This window comes from Taudactylus pleione, unplaced genomic scaffold (genome assembly GCF_031769625.1).
Source record: "Taudactylus pleione unplaced genomic scaffold, aTauple2 ptg000201l, whole genome shotgun sequence".
Lineage (NCBI taxonomy): Eukaryota > Metazoa > Chordata > Amphibia > Anura > Myobatrachidae > Taudactylus > Taudactylus pleione.
The window spans coordinates 48,505,412-48,523,044 of NW_028284603.1; the positions used below are offsets into that span (position 1 = coordinate 48,505,412).

A 17,633-nucleotide genomic window follows, 5' to 3' on the forward strand; every position below is an offset into this window, starting at 1 on the left:
GACTTCCTGGGGGGAGGGTGACTTTCAATTGATGTCAGCCATGTTTTTACTTGGCTGGCTGGCAGAGGCTGCATTTGTGTGAAAGGTGTGTGTGTCTGTGTCAGTGTGCGTGTGTCACTGTGTGTGTGTATCTGTGTCAGTGTGTGTGTGTATCTTTCTCAGTGTGTGTGTCAGTGTGTGTGTGTGTCAGTGTATCTGTGTCAGTGTGTGTGTATCTGTGTCACTGTGCGTGTGTCACTGTGCGTGTGTATCTGCGTCAGTGTGTGTGCCAGCGTATTTGTGTCAGTGTGTGAGTATCTGTGTCAGTGTACGTGTCACTGTGTGTGTGTATCTGTGTCAGTGTGTGTGTGTCAGTGTGTATCTGTGTCAGTGTGCGTGTGACAGTGTGCGTCAGTGTGCGTATGTCAGTGTGTATGTGTGTCTGTGTCAGTGGGGGTATCTGTGATGGTGTGTTGAGAGACGACACGGAGGGGAGGCGATGGTGTGGCTGAGACGACACAGAGGGAGGAGGCGATGGTGTGGCTGTGAGATGATGCAAGGGAGAGATGATGGTGTGCTGAGAGATGACGCAGGGGGAGATGATGGTGTGCTGAGAGACGATGCAGGGGGGAGATGATGGTGTGCTGAGACGACGCAGGGGGGAGATGATGGTGTGCTGAGACGACGCAGGGGGGTAGGCGGTGTTGTGGCTGAGAGTCGACGCAGGGGAGGTGATGGTGTGCTGAGAGACAACGCTGGGGGGGAGGCGATAGCGTGGCTGAGAGACGATGCAGGGAGGGAGGTTATGATGTGCTGAGAGATTACGCAGGGTGGTAGGTGGTGGTGTGGCTGAAAGAAGCCGCAGGGGGGAGGTGATAGTGTGCTGAGGGACGACGCAGGGGGGAGGCAATAGTGTGGCTGAGAGACGACGCAGGGAGGGAGATAATGGTGTTGCTGAGAGATGACGCAGGGGGAGATTGTGTGGCTGAGAGACGCAGGGGGCAGGAAGTTACACAAGGGGCACACATCTGGGTGAACCGCTGTTGTATGATGATGACCTTGTTCATATTCCTACACAAACAGGCATCTTCCGGACGATGTGACCTAGAGTACATGAATAGTGAATACCGACTGAAGACGCCGTCGTCCCAGGGAAGATACATCTCTTCAGAGGTACCACATTGTGAGAAACCACGGCATAGGTAAGGTGCATATGGAATGGAAAGTAATGTTCCCAGAGTGACGAGAGAAGGGTGGCGTGTCATGTCGGCACACACCATTTTCAGTGACCACGCCCTTTCGGTATGTGACCACACTACTTCGGTATGCAACTACGCCCACCATGTTTTGCTGCGTGCCGTAGGCGCGCAATGTTTGTGGGGGGGTTTTCGCCATTCTTAAACTTGCCCTGGGCTCCAAAATTCATAGTTACACCACTGCTAACACTGCTTAGTAAATAGACCCCTTATACCATCATCTCCTCCCCACTGCCTACAATGGCACCAAACCTTTGAGTTCAGCCAACGCTGCCGATATGTATATTATGGACCTGATTCAGATGGGAATAGAGTAAGACACAGCAAGTACAGTAAAGGCCCCCATACATCTGAGATGGATCGCTGCAATCCTGCGATTGGATCGGAAATGCAGACCGACGGACATCAATGTTCCACGATCCGAAGCAGGATCGCTGAAATTCTACACGTTAAATTTCACCAATCTGCCAATCACGATAATTTTTTGATCGTGATCGGCAAATCTGTGAAATCCAACACGCATTGCGGCGATCCGTCTCTGATGGGGCCTTAACTCTGTGCCTGGACAAACCATGTTGCAATGCAAGGGGTACAAATACATACATTTTCAGTTTAGACACGCCACTCCCAAATCTAAATCTCTCTGCATATTTTACATCTGGCTCACCTGCAGTGCAACATGGTTTTATCAAGATGCTGAGTTACTTGCTCTTTCTTACTCTGGGGCTGATTCAGTATTGCACGCAAGTTTGATGCCTCTGCCTGATTAACAGATAGAGGCATTTAAGGAACGGTGCGGGGTCAGACGGCATTCGGTCGCAGTGCTGGGATCGCACATGCAGCAGGGGGTGTCATACACCTACTGCTGCATTTGCATATTTGCAAGGATGGAATTGCCTGCGTGCAACTTTGCAATTCTGTCTGATGCTAAATCACAACTTCTATTCCCAAATCTGAATCAGGCCCTATGACTGCTGATGCAGCAATGATTATAAACCTTGTAGTCCATGTGCTGCAATGTTTTGCACTATAAGGGGTATATTTGCTAAAGTGCGGGTTGTCAGAAATGGAGATGTTGCCCATAGCAACCAATCAGATTCTAGCTATTATATTCTAGAAGGTACTAGATAAATGATAAGTAGAATCTGATTGGTTACTATGGGCAACATCTCCACTTCTAAAAACTCACAGTTTAGTAAATACACCCCTCCACTCCACCCCTAGATCCCAGTACTTGATCTTTTATACAGTAGATCAGGTTCCCAAACTCAGGCCCTCGTTCAGAGTCGGACGTAAGCGGGCACTCGGTCGTACGCTTCATGACCGCAAAACTGAAAAAGGAAGCGATCGCACAGCCTGTCGGTCGCAACCAAAGTGACGCCCATACGTGAACAATTCACCTCCTCTAGCTAGCGAGTGATAGCAGCTAGTGATCGAGTCAATCGTTGTCAGTCGCTGTATGTTAATTTTCTTCTGATGGTTGCGCCCGCTTGTGTTGTGTGCAAATTACACCAAAAATTAACAAAAAAACGCATAGAATAAGCCATCCCCAAGAAATATATTTATTCTTATTATTCGCTAATGCTAACGCAGCTGAATCAATTACATGCCAATTAGCAGTGTTATTAGCTACAACAAACGATTATTAGCTGATTGCATTGTGTGGCTCAAAATAGAAACATCACTCCTAACATCAGTAACATTCGATAGTATCGATTGTACTCTGGGGCTTGAGAGAGCACATACCCAACCTCAAGCTGTACGATCAGCCAGGCCTCGTACCTGCTCGCAGAGTGACGTTTTACTACTTCCGGCCTTCTATGTCAGTTGTAGCAGGAAATTTATGTACGCCCCTAAAACGCCCTGAAAACGGTGAGGAATGTCTGCCTTTTCAGACCACCTCCCCCGTCACCACCCACAAACGGCCTTTCATGTCAATCAACTCTCGGAAGCCACTTCCTGCTCGTAAGCTGTACGATCTACAGCATTTTGGATTGCAAGGTCTCGTACGCACATGCGCACAACTAACAGTACGCATGCGTGGTTTGGAAACATCGGATGCGTACGACTGAGCGGCCGCTTACGACCGACTCTGAATGAGGTCCTCAAGGCACCCTAACAGTCCAGATTTAAAGGATATCCATGTTTGACCACAGGTGACTTAATTAGTACCTCAGTCAATTTGATTTAACCACCTGTGCTCAACCATGGATATCTCTAAAACCTGAATTGTTGGGGTGGCTTGAGTACCACGTCGGAACCTCTGCAGTAGGTGGAATACAGACTACTGGATAATATATTTTTCAGTGGACTAAGTAAATTTAAAAAAAAAAACACCAATAAGTAAATAATTTTTATTGAAATAATTAGTTCTCCTTGACCTGTTAAAAAAAAAACTGATATAAAACCGCAATAGTGTATTTGACTTTGTGCTACAAACATATTGTCGGGACATTGAAAGATACTTTTTCAATTATTTTTCTATATCTACTGTTATGGGTGAAATAAATGTATCTTTATGCTGCTAGATACCCTGAAGTTAAAAGAGTTATTCACTAAAAGGGGTATTAAATATGGGTGCGATAACATCGTTTTTGTGTTAATATCGGAGGTATGATGTCATTATCGCAGGTTTTAGTTTTACACCGTATTCAATTTCAAAGACTTATCGCAGTTTTGAAAAGTCTTTGATAAAAAACGGGGATAAGTTTTCACCATTGAATAGGTGTCGAAAAAAAGTGCAGAATTGGGGTTTAGGGGTGCAGGCTTAAAAAAAATAGCTTGCACCCCTGGGAATGACATTTAAAAAAGAACTGTGTCAAAAAAAGTTTTTAAAAAAATAGGGACACCCCAAAAAATGTATTTAAAAATTGGGGTGAAAAAAAATAAATGGGAAAAAATTGTTTAACAATAGGGAAATAGGTTCAGGGCTATTCTGCAAGTATGCGGCAGGTGTTTTCTAGAATAGAATTATAACGGCAGGTGCACAAATGCAGAATTTTTAAAAAATTACTTTAGGGACATTAAAATATGCTAGTACCCATTTTCATGTACCCCAAATTTGATGGGACCACTTAAAAAAACGAAAAAAATAACCTAAGTGCTCTTCTGCATCACTTCTTCAATGTCGGAAAAAAACACCTGCTGTGGCTATTTAAATCCCCGACTTTCAATTAAAGGCTAAAACGGGGGTACCCATAGTGTTCCCCCATGTTTTTACTACTTTAGGGGGGTTTTACAATTTTTTAAAGGAAAAATTCGTAACTTTACGCAAATCCAACTTCGGAGTTTCCCGTTTTCGTTAATTTTATATTGAATACGGGTATAAGCGGGAGCGTGCCCGATACTTTAACGCAGGTAAAAACTCCGATATGAAACGTTAACTTCGACAGTGAAGTTAACGTTTCATATTGAATACCCCTCTAAGACTGCATCCTACATTTCTCCTAAAGCTACTTGTCTAGCAGAATAGTGGGGAGATGCCCACCCAGCCGCATACCTCCCAACATCTTACATAGGAACATTGGGACAAAGTAATCCTGTCCATGATCTAACCAGACCATGCCAGCCCAGATATGACCCCACCAGTCATATTCCTTTGAATCCTCATCTACATTCTGAAAGTCTACATCCGTTACTGAGGCCAAGAACTAGGACATTTCTGCCATATGAAGAGACTGTCAGTTCAGCACCTGTACAGTGGCTCACACTAACCGCTACTCTCTGTCACCTGTATCATTTCACATCTGGCAGATGCTCTATGTCAGTTGCTGCTGATCTGACAGCTTCTCCACATTTGTAACAGTTTTTTGATTTTTGTGCCAGTACTGGAGGTTGGATTAGAGCGTCTGATGGTCCCAACAGTACCATACCCCCTTGTATGACAGTTATAGAACTGGTAATGGAACGAGTGCACTGCTTATTTGTGATACCCATTCCCTGAAAAACAGAGCTGTACTAGAATGAACCATTCTTTATTACTAATACCTATAGTTAGATTATATGCTGCACAGCAGTGTCTGTGATTGCCCTTATACCCGGATAGCACTCATTTTATGAAGGGCATACAGGTGCAGAACTTTACATTGGCATGTCTTATTTTTATTAATAAATAATCTGAACTTTGTAATTATTAAATAATGATCTTTTTCTAAGAAATTCCTTCACCATTACAGAGTTAAATAGATGGGAACTACTGTGACTTGTATGTACTTCCGTAAGATTATGGGGAGAATGTACTTAAACTGCAGATTAGTATAGATATTATGTGGGTGTCTGTGCTGACCTCTGCTATTTGGCTGCCCAGCTATTAACTGTCCGTGCTCAACGGAGATTGCTTAGTTATCTTGTGCGCTTTGGGATTTGCCCGCGTGTTACTTAGACTTATTTCAATTCTCCATATTGGACAACAGCGGACCAAGGAAAAAATAAAGAATATTTTAAGAAACTGTTTATTCTGGGGGCAGCATATAAAATTTTTATGGTGGAAAAATAATTACTAATTATGATGACGTTCTTTAATAATTACTGGGACAGCCTTTATTAATTACTGGGACAGCCTTTATTAATTACAGGGACATACTTTATTTATTAATGGGGCTATAGTTATTTATTATTTATGCATTTATAGTGCATTTGCACCCATGCATATGTTGGCCAAAAGCGCTGAGCTTTTGGTCAGCATGTGCTGACAATGCATGCTGTCACTTGTAGTGCCCCAAAAGGCTGCAATATATTTTGATTGTTTTATCCCGATACCCAACTCCCAGGGGTAGTAAATGGGACCAGTGCTTGTCAGCATTAGGCAGGTTCTCTCTATGTGAGACATGATAATTTTTTCAGGTTCCCAAAAGATGACAGAGCGCAATGCTGATTAGGTTAAACTGCATAAGTATGTAAGATAGGGGACATTCTCTTCCTTTATTTCTGTCTGACAGGCGAGATAGCTCACACAGCGTACAGTTTGACCTATCTTGATTATACAAAGACTGTTTGCCCTGCCATATGATAAATAAGATACTTTGTATCCTACAGATTTGTCCTCCTACACCTATCCTCAAATCAAACCAAATAGACATGTTTAGCGCACCATGGACATTGCTACTTAGCTGCACTAAAACACTAATCCTAAGTACCAAGTACACTATGGGCCTTGTTCAGTAGTGAACGCAATTGCGATTACGTACACACATTGAGGGATTGTTTACCATCGCGGGTACGTATAAGTAACACTGTGCGTGTGCAGCGATCGCATTGTGATTACGGACGCACAGAGCAATCCACAGGCTGTCAGCGTTTGGGGGTGGTGGTGGGGAGGTGTGGTCAGAAAAACGCAGGTGTATCTGTACGTTTTAACGCCGTTTCATAGGTGTGCATAAATTAGCCACTGTGATTGCATATGCTGCATGAGAGCCCTCTGCGTGTGAGGAGACTTGCAGTGTCTGCAGCTGGTCAGACCTGGTGCAAATGCTGGGTGACTGCCCGATGTGTGTCGATGGTACCGATGTTTACACAGAAGAGCGACATTGGACGGATATGAGAAGGCAGTAGTGGGCGTCTTTATACCGGCTGAGCTGTAGCAGGTATTAGCATATTTTCGCAGCTGCATGTCGTACGAAATCGCAGCTGCAATTGCGTACGCTGCTGAATCAGGCCCTATAAGCGAAATAAGACACAAAACTGAGGAAAAAGTAGCACAATAAAAGGAGAAAGTAGCAAAGGAAGAGGAAAATCTGCAGTCTGTGTAAGATGGCAAAATACAGGTCCAATAAGAGAGATGCTTCATCTGCAACTTTATAATCCTAAGTACCTAGGGTATTCCAAGATTTACTCTTATGCAATTGCATCTGCAATCTCTTACGGATTGTAATTGCTAAAATAAGCTAATGCCTTCCAAAGTCTAGCCAAGCATAAGGACGCCCACTGCTGCCTTTTCATATCCGTCCGACGACATATGTAACATTGATGCAGATTGGCTAGCCACGCAGCTTGTAAGTCAAGTCTGACCTGTTTTAAACACTGCAGAGAGCTCTCATGCTGCGAAGGAGATCGCAATGGCTAATTTATACACGCCCATAAAACGGCGTTGAAATGGTCAGACACTCCTGTATATTTCTAACCACCCCCTGTTACCGCACCCAAACGCTGACTACTTGTAATTCAACTTGCGAGTGGATCCTCTGGCTGAGAGTAATCGCAATGCAATTGCTGCGCATGCGCAGTGTAGCGTTCACGTATGCGTAATGACTAACAATTGCTCGATCTGCGTAAATTCCGCAATTGCATAAATCTGTACACTATTGGGCTGATTCTTTTGGGAGCAAAGCGAGACAGAGCAAGTAACTATGCACTTTGGCAAAACCATGTTACGCTGCAGGCGGGGCAGCTTTAAATTGTGCACAGAGATTTAGATGTGAGAGTGGGGTGTTCTATCTGAAATCTAAATTACAGTGTAAAAATAAAGCTGACCAACATGTGTGCGCTACATGCACAAGAGCCAGTATTATCCTGAAAGCAAAAAAGCATAAATGTATTTGCACCCCTTGCATTGCAACATGATTTCTTCCAGCTACAAAGCTAAGGGCTTTCTTGGCTTTGCTCCCAGCTCAGAATCAGCCCCTATATGTGCACTAAGAGGCAAATTTGAGGAATAAGTACCACAGAATCAAACCAGGCGTCATGCACCATATGGTACAATAGGGATCAGTGTGTGAGGACACATCTGTAGTAAGGTCTCTATATCGCAAATGCTTCCATATGGGGTGATGTGCTGTCTCTCCGTTAGTAAATCAGACATCTTACACACCGCACATCAATCGCATAAAAACCACAGGTTAGTAAATTTACTCCTATGCTTCTCTGCAGTACAATAAATATCTCACATAAGTTATTCTTATTCGTGCCTGAAGCAAGGCTCTGTTACTTTCTCCAAAGGACATTTTGTTCTTAAGTTTTTCCTGTCATTTTGTTCAACATTAACAGTCGTCAGTGAGTTATTATGGAGTCTGTTGTTGTGCCTTGTATTGGTGGTATGACTCCAGTATTTCTGTAATGATGCTCGGATCCTCCAATGTTGTTATATCTCCCAGATCTTCTGTCTGTCCTGTGGCGATCTTCCTCAGCACTCGTCTCATTATTTTCCCTGAGCGTGTTTTCGGAAGGCGCTTCACCATCTAATAGATAGAGACCACATTACATAACTATGGGGATAATCTATTCTAACATTATATTATAGAAGAAAGCATTTTATTGTAACATTCCTCACACCACTTGCATCATATCTGAAGTGAAAGCGTTTGATTGTACCAATCTTAACAGCCATAATCTCACGTTAGCTGGTAATACTGCTACTGTATATCTTATCAGATGCCACTGTCTGTGCATTGTTATATACATTACTTCAAAAAGCCAGAAATATAAATTATACTGCACACTGTCATCTAATGATGTCCCTTTCCCTTTACCCCTGTAGTACAAAGTAAGGCCCTGATTCAGAGCCGGACGCTCTGACCAGAGCGCTCGCTGTGAATCAGGGACCTCCTCCATTAAAATGGAGCGTCCTCCTGGACGCTCGTATAGCTGTGGGTCACCACCCACAGCATATACGAGAGTCCAAAAAGATGGTCACGATGGTCTTGACCATCGCGACCATCGGACTTGCGACGGAAACCCTGCGGTAGGGTTTCCCAGCCACAAGCCCTGGAGTGATTTTGGCTCTATCAGAGCCAAAATCACTCCCACTGACATCACTAGTGATGTCAGTGGGGCCGGCTTCAGACAGTAGGGGTTCCCATGGGAACGCCTCCGTCTGGAAGGCACGCCCCCGGCACGCCCACCAAAGGGGGCGTGCTGTCAGTCACCATCGCATGGCTGTCGCAGTCCGGGTCTCGCGCATGCGCACGATGGAGCACCCTCCGTTGTGTGCATGCGCAGTGGGGAACATCGACCCACTTGCGAGCGTACTGCCGCTTGCGAGTGGGTCTGAATGACCCCCTAAGTCTTTGAAAAAACCTAATATGTGGTAAACAAAGTTGGAGGCAAACAGAAAATTAGGGAGTCTGGGGAAAATAATTAGTTAAATAATGACCATGAAAAATTAAGTTTAGGGAAGGTATGAAACATTTTGAGTGTGCTTAATATAGGATTTGGGGGTACAATAGATTGTAAATACACTATTAGGTGAGGGAGATACAAGCACAGCACATTAATAGGGTTAGGAGATGTATCAAGCCTTCTAAAGAGTTAAGTGGAGACGTTGCCCATAGCAACCGATCAGCTTTTACCTTTCATTTTATAGAATGTACTTGATAAATGCTAGCTAGGAGCTGATTGGTTGCTACTGACAACTTCTCCACTCTTTAGAAGGTTTGATACATCTCCCAACGAAGAGAAGATAATGGATAGATTAGTATTTTGGACCAGCTGCTCACTAGCTGTTGTGCAGGCTTTTTTCTTTTCTACCTTTCTTTCCCATCTTTCTCTCCCCCTCTTACCTCATCTCTCTCTCCCCCTCTCTTATCCCGACCCTCTAAGTCCTCTTCCCCATCTCTCTCTATTCCCCTTTCTTATTGTCTATGTGTTCATCTGCAGACTTAAGGTGGGTACACACCTAAAATATATATCTGCAGATGATGGTTGTTCATACACACTGAACAACCATCATCTGCCATCTGTCTGCGGGTCCTGCTTCCCGGGGCTCACGTTGCGCCCCCTTCCCCGTGGCCTCTGCAGCAAGTGTACGGGTGGTCGTTCGACCACCCGTGCACACAGCACAATGTGCAGATATAACTGCCATCGGCTGTACAGCACAGACATATTGTCTGTATACACTGGCTGATGTGCACCCAGCATTATCCAGGGATCCTGGTGGGTTTAGCTCCCGACATGCAGCATGCTGCTATGTAGGACAAGTAGCCATCCACAAGCTGCAGATCCCAGCAGTAAAGAAGATCTAATTCAGACAAACAGGCTGCAGCCTGATAATTTACAGTCCATCTCACTGTACTGTAGGCTAATAAATATGTTTTACTGGTGAACGTTAGATGGCAGTATAAAGGCAAGGAGATGGTATAAGGCTGGAGTTCCTCAGCTGCATGTCTTACCGGCACTACTCCCAGGCCATGCAGTTGAGAGCGGTAACATAAAATCCCTGATTGGTGGCAGTGGGAGCTGTGAGTGAGGGGTGCACATGTGTATGTATCGGGCTCTCACTCCGCATGACAGGGACAGACATATTGCAGAATTATATACAGTAATAGATGGGTAAGCCAGAGATGAGGTTACATAAAAAGACAAAGGGTAGTAGTACAAACAAGATGTACAAGATGAAGAAACATGTTATAGTGGCTAAAGAGTGGAACACATTACACATTATTGCTAGGGCGTTTATACCCTCTACTTACCAGGATATGATCAGGAATGGCATATTTGGCTATCTTTGTGGCTACTATAGTTTTCAGATCCTCTTTTATTATTTGTTCTGGGTCTTTTGTGTCTTCTTTTAATACAACAAAAGCAAATGCAGCTGAAGATGAAACAATTGAAAGAAAGTTCCAAAACGTATATATTTAGAAGAAACATCACCATATACAGTATATTGTCAGTGCCTAAAACTAGAATTCAGCCCCCATCTTTTATTCACCCTAAATATTCTCCCAGCTGGAATATTTATATTTTTTAGATAGGAATGTTTATCTGCGAGTCACACATTAATCTTCACAAAGACCAACTAAAAGAAAAATCATAGTTAACCATAATATAATAATACCTTCTTGCAACTGTTCAGGCAGAGCCAGGTTAGTTAGATAACAGGAACAGGGGGCAAATGTGTGGTCTTGAAACAGATTTTCAATGGGATCAGTGTCAGGACTCTAATTACAAAGTTCTAGAACAGTTTAAGCATTTGGCAGTCTCTAGGATTGGTCTGAAATAGCCACCATTTATCTTCTCACAATATTGCTGGTCCTGTTATGGTGTGCTTATAAGCATCCCCATAATATGCTGCTATTATTGCGATATGTATGATGGGGATGTAGTCACCTGACTGGTGTGCAGTTGTTTGATTTGTGCCTTAAATATAGTATCTCTTAGCATTCCGGTCAAAAACATCCACTTTAGTCTGATGCATCTCTACAGCAGTGATGTGCAGTCAGGTGAGGCAGAGCCTCTCCTGTCATACTTATGTATACTCCAAAGTTTTGACTATAAAAATGATAAGAAAAAAATAAAGTATTATAAATATCTTTTTTGTATTATTCTAATAATTTTATAGTCAATACTCTGGAGTATAAAGTGTATGGCAGGTGAGGCACTGCCTCCTCTGTCTACCTTTTCTGCACATCCCTGATCAAAACACACCAACTTTCCAGCACTATATACTGCTGCACCTCTGTAGAATGCCCACATGAACCCTCCGGTTCATATATGTATGTGTAAATCTGGTTCTGATACTAGCCAGTGCCTCCCCAGCCAATTACCTCACCGCATGTCACTGCTCTACAGTATCCTCTAGATCAGTGATTCCCAAGGGCACTTGCAGTGGTGCCATGGTTGGTGGTCCTGGACCAAATCAAATTATTTATGGTCAATGTAAGTGGCAAAACCACTGCTGTGTGCTCACAATCATAAAATATGTTCACAAACAGAAGCACAACCCTTTCCACCGCCACATAACTGAATCTTAAGGTGCATATCCACTTGCCGCCTGAGGAACGTTTGAACAATTACGACATCATAATCGTTCAGTCGTTCCTCATCCTGTAGTGCCTACATTGAACGATATGTCGTTCAGTGCAGGCACCCTCCCTCATCCCCGAACATGCCCAATCTGTCGTTATCGGCAGATTGACCAGCATGTTCGGGCGATGATTGATATCAGAAACGACCAGCTGGAGCGCGCATCGCTGGTCGTTTCCGACATTATACTGGTCGATTTATGACCGATTAATGAGCGATTGAACGATAATGATATCGTTCAGTCGTTCATTTTAATCGACAAGTGGAAACGCACCTTAAGGGTGACAGGTAAGCATTTCTCAATAAGAACCTTTTGGCCTAGGGGTGCAGTGAGAAAAATGCTGATACGCTGTGATTCACGGAGGTTTTGGAACCACTGCACTAGATGGTGTTTTGCTAAGTTTTTGCAGGAATTATTTATTTATTTATTTTAGCCATGGCTTCTTTCTCCTGACTCTCCTATAAACACCAACCACTACTTCTGTAGTTCATCAATGTCACAGTTAGCTTTGCAGCAGTGTCTCTAATTTATCCCTTAACTACATTTAGGGGATGCTGTCTGTCTGATCTACGGAGTGTGGTTGTAGTTTCATATTCCTTCCACTTTTATACAATGGACTGCACTAAGATCAGGATGCAGTCAGGATACAGATGGGCGCTATCCTGCCCGCTAATATCCCGACACTTACATCCCGACATGGGATTAAAGATAGGCATCGAAATCCCGACGCTTATCATTATCCCCACTACGGAATCCCAACACCCAGCTTACAGAACCAAGGTATGCTGGGTGTTTTAGCGTCTAGCCGTAGGGGGGGGGTTAAGTTTAGGGACCCCCGGGGGGGACTTAGAGTTAGGCATCCTCCAGCAGGGTTAGGGTAGGGGAAGGGGGTTAGGCTCAGGCAACACTAGGGGAGGGGAGGTTAGAGTTAGGCACCCCCCGTGAGGGTTAGGTTTAGGGTGCGGGGAGGGGGGGTTAGGTTTAGGCACTAACGGGGGGGAGGTTAGGATTAGGCACTGGGGGGAGGTTAGGGTTAGGGGGGGAGAGGGGAGGGTTAGAGTACTTACCTTTAGCTGTCAGGATTTCGACCCGCCGGGCTGCCGCTATTGGTATTTGATCCGCTGGCTAAACATACCGATTCCCTAAGATCTGGAGGCTCCAGAGTACCCTCTCTGCAATCAACAAGGGTCTCAGAAGTGTGGAACACCACCAGGGGCGGATTAAAGTTTGTAGGGGCCCAGAACAACTAACCTGTGGGGGCTGCTACCAATAAAATTGTCAATAAGATATGCTGGAGATGTGTAAATACTCCTAGCACTATAAATGTGTTAAACACACTGGGCGGGATGTACTAACCTTGCGAAGTACATCCCGCCATGCTTCGCATTCCTACTGATCGCATATGCACTAACATATGTGATCAGTAGCGCAAAGGACAGCTCTTCCGATAAGAGCTGTCCTTTGCGATGTGCTCTGTGCCTTGGACTTCCGGGTTTATGACCCAGGAGTCCATCTACGCATGCGCAGAGTGCCACGGTCGCGGGGCATGCTGGGAGGGATCCGATCTGGCGTTACCCTCCGCGTTACCGGCGGCCAGCTGAAGATATTTACAGAAAATGCGGTAAAACCCCGAAAACGGGGGTTTTACCGCATTTTCCTTTTAGTACATCCCACCCACTTTATCAGTTCCCACTATGCCACACAAACTCCAGTTCACATTACACAACAGTGCCCCCATGCTAGTGATGGAGCTATGTGGGGGAGGGCCCCAGTGTGTAGGGGCCCCTGGGTGACTGCCCTGTCAGTCCTGTTGTTAATCCGGCTCTGACCAGCATCCCTCCAACCCATCCATGCTGATAACAATAATTTGGTGGGAGCCCCTGGTTTGTGATCCCCTCTTGATGCACTTTGAGTGTTATGCCAGTCCTGTTTGTGAGGTCTTGTACCCTTCCCCTGGTTTGTGTTTCTCTACAGCCATGTCCCTGACTAGTTTAAAATGTTAATTTGTCGTCATTGTGTGTCCTAGTTTTTGGAAAGTATCTACAATACTGTAGGACCTCACAGTCAATAGGGATATTTATATATTTAAAATAATTGACAGGTGAACCCTAATTATTTTACACCGGTGGACTGAATTATCTGACATTTGAGGTAATATATTGCACTCATTCCAATATTAAGTGGAAAGGTTTAAATAAATTGGCAAAAATCCTACTTCAATCTATTTCTAATGTAGGATTTGTAGCAACAAATGTCAAAACTGAAATGGAGATGTTGCCCATAGCAACCAATCAGATTCTACTTAACATTTAACTAGCACATTCAAGAAGATATATAGGCAACATCTCCACTTCTAAAAACTCTCACTTTAGTAAATATACCCCTATGTATTTTAAAAATGACAGGAGCTGATTGGTTGGAGAACCAGTTAAGATTAATAACGATTGATAACAAGAATATCACTCATTGATAAATCTGGGCCTTTATTCATAGACATGGGCAAAAGGCAAAAGCCATACAATATCTGTAATTTTCTGCTGTTAGCACCCTAAGAATGAGTAAAGCCACAGTCTAAAGCATTATGGTAGTAAAAGCAGCGCACTGATACATTTTGTGCAAAAAATATGTTTGATTATTAAAATTAAAAATTCTCTTCCGCCTGTCTCTCGTTGTTTATTGGTCATCATTAGAGTCAGATTGTGTAACTGTAATCATATCACAAGGGCAAGAAGCTTATTGTAGGTAAAAATGATGTCTGCTACTTTATATACAGGAAACCAAAACATCCACAACCATATTATGTTCATGTCTTGCTCAGTGACACTTAATAAAGTTATAATTTTCTTTTGAAATTACTTAAACATCGCTCTCAGCTCTACAGTGTGTGTAACCTATTAACCATATTACACTGTAAGTGATTTGTTAGTGTTTGTGTGACTGAAAGCAATAAGCAGTTTTATTACTACAATCTCCCAGTGATAACAATGTGGCTGGCATCCAAGAGATGGATTTATACTGTTGTATGATTTTAACATCAGTTCCTCAGTAATAGTCAGCACAGGCATTCTTGCTATAGGGATAGTACAAAAAAGACTTTGGTCAGAGAAGATTGAATCATACTACACTTATGTGCTATTTAATATTCATTATCTCATCAGATCTGTAAAATAGGGGCATACCGGAGAACTAGACAGGTCTAACCATTTACATATGTACAGTTTCATTAAAATAAGACTTATGGGTCATCATGGATTAAATGCATTTGGAAGGCTTGCTAACAAATTGAATGGGGGACTAAGGGCCTGATTCAGACCCGCTCACAAGCGGGTCGATGTTTGGCAACTGCGCATGCGCACGCCGGAGCCGGCTAGTGACGGGCGCTCCGGATCTCGCACCAACAGGGGGCGGTTGTCGATTTTGATCAACAGCTCGCATCGTTTTGGAGGTGTGGCAGGGGAGTTGCTTCACAAACGGAGGCGTTCCCAAGCGAACGCCTGCCGTTTGTGGGTGGCCCCACTGACATCACCAGTGATGTCAGTGGGAGAGTTCCAGCTCTATTAGAGCCGGAAGCTCTCTGGGGCTTGCAGCCACGAGACCCTACCACAAGGGTCTCGTCGCAAGCCCCGGTGGTCACGATGGTCTTGACCATCGCGACCATCATCCTGGCCGCTCGCAATAGCTGTCGGTGGTCACCCACAGCTATGCGAGCGGCTAGGAGGCCGCACAAAAAAAAAAACACCCTGATTCAGAGCGAGCGCTCTTTCAGAGCGTCCGGCTCTGAATCATGATGAAGTCTCCTGCATGAGATGAAATGTGTTGGGACTGCTGCTACTTCCCCTATGGACAGATAAGCTCTTTTCTATATACTTTCTGTACGTGTGCTACCTACCATTTGCTTTTTTTGGAAAAAATAAAACTGTTTTATGAAATAATGTTTTTAGTGGAATTCTGTTATTTTGGGACTGATTAGTTCCTAATTTATTTTTCAACATATTACTCTATGCTACTCAGGCCCCCATTTATCAACGATGGTAAACACCAGTGCAATTTTTCATTTAGTATCACTGTGATACAAATGAAAAATTTACTGGTATTTACCAATACTTTACCCGTCCGGCGAGGTCCTGCGAAGTCCTCCTCCTCTGCGAGGTCCTCCGCTGGGCTGCTGGCAGCCTAACACAGCCAGCGACGGGGCTCAGTGTAATGCGCATGTGCGACGGACCGTCTGAGCATGTGCATGACACAGGGACCCGGCAGTCCTGGAAGGCTTTGCTGAAGCTGGAAAGGCACCACCAGGTCTCCACTGCCGGCAATGGGGACCGCATCGCTCTCGCCATCTAAAAGATGGCGAGAGTGATACTTGACAAACAGCAGTAATCTAAGATCCAGCCAGTGCTGATTTTGAGGTTGTGGCATTATATGTATTAATTGACTAACGTGTATTTTGGTTTGTATCTTGCTTTGCTTGTATTGTAATTTGTATGTACTTTAGATCATGTTATGTTTTCACTGTCTATGTATATGTACTCTGTAAAGCGCTGCAGAAGCTTTATAGCGCCCTATAAATAAAGGATAATAATCATCATTATCATCTACTTTTATTTATTTATAAATTATACATTTTAGGCAAACTTATCCTTTAAAGACATGCAAGATAATATTGTAATATTGGAGTGTCTTTACTGTTTTGGTCACCGGTGGTTAAAATTCCCATTGAAAGTATAGGCCAGTGATGGGAAACCGGTGGCCCTCCAAGTCTTCACCTGCAGCCTCCAGATCCTCCCTGATTTACTGTTATATTTGTTGGTTATTGCTCATAATGCTTGTTTAAAAGTCTGCTGTTATGTTACTACAGATAGGTGTCTTTATCATTGACTAAGGGGCTGATTCAGTGAATGACGGAATTGCAGAGCTGCACACGAGCGGTTATGGAATTAAATCTCAAATGCTAATGCAGTAGAAGGTGTCTGTAGGAAACAGACACCTCCTTGCTGTATCTGCGTGATACCAGTGCTGCGACCGAGGTCACAGCTTCAGATCACCATCAGAACAATCGTGACCATCGGTCGCAATTGTTTTCCCTTTGGCCAGGCTGATCGGGTCCTGGCGGCTTGCGAGGCCAAGACGTTAGCACTCCCAAAAAAAGGGGGCGGCACGCCACATTTCCAGGAACGCAGGCCATCACCACCCCTCAAACACTTCTGCCCGTCAAACAGGCAAAGGCTTGGGGGAAGACCGTGCGGTATCGCTGGACCAGTTCTGCACATGCTTAGAACGAGTCCTGCGCACACGTAGAGTAGAATACTTCGGAGATGTGCACTAACCATCGGGTTAGCAAACATCTCTGAATCAGGCCCTAAATGTATTAATTTAATTTACTACTAATAATAATGCTGTATACATACTACTAGATCTATCATTCAATCGAACTATGAAGTATATATCGGTAGCGGATTGGCGGGTGTGTATACCCGATATGTCTGTGAACGATGTTGTTCACAGACATATCAGGTCGGCCCTACATCACAGCCGATGCCGATATGTCTTACAGATATATCCGCATGTCTGGCTGTGTGTACCGGCAACCCGCTGACTGCCTGTACACTTGCTGCATTGACTGCTAATGCTGACATCACAACTGCCCACCCAGTTGTGATGTCTGG

General features: G+C 44.1%; 1 protein-coding gene across 2 annotated transcripts in view; it reads right to left on the bottom strand.

Moving 5' to 3' along the window:
* Positions 1-3,575: 3,575 nt before the first annotated feature.
* The window catches only part of ACSS1 (acyl-CoA synthetase short chain family member 1), a 158,699-nt gene continuing 144,641 nt past the window's right edge, over positions 3,576-17,633 (bottom strand). For both annotated transcript variants that reach the window (XM_088477360.1, XM_088477359.1), the window contains 2 exons: positions 10,637-10,758; positions 3,576-8,407 (listed from right to left, as the gene is read on the bottom strand). In XM_088477360.1, the coding sequence (XP_088333486.1) occupies positions 8,231-8,407; positions 10,637-10,758 (299 nt within the window). In that variant the 3' untranslated portion in view covers positions 3,576-8,230. The remainder of the gene's footprint in view (positions 8,408-10,636; positions 10,759-17,633) is intronic.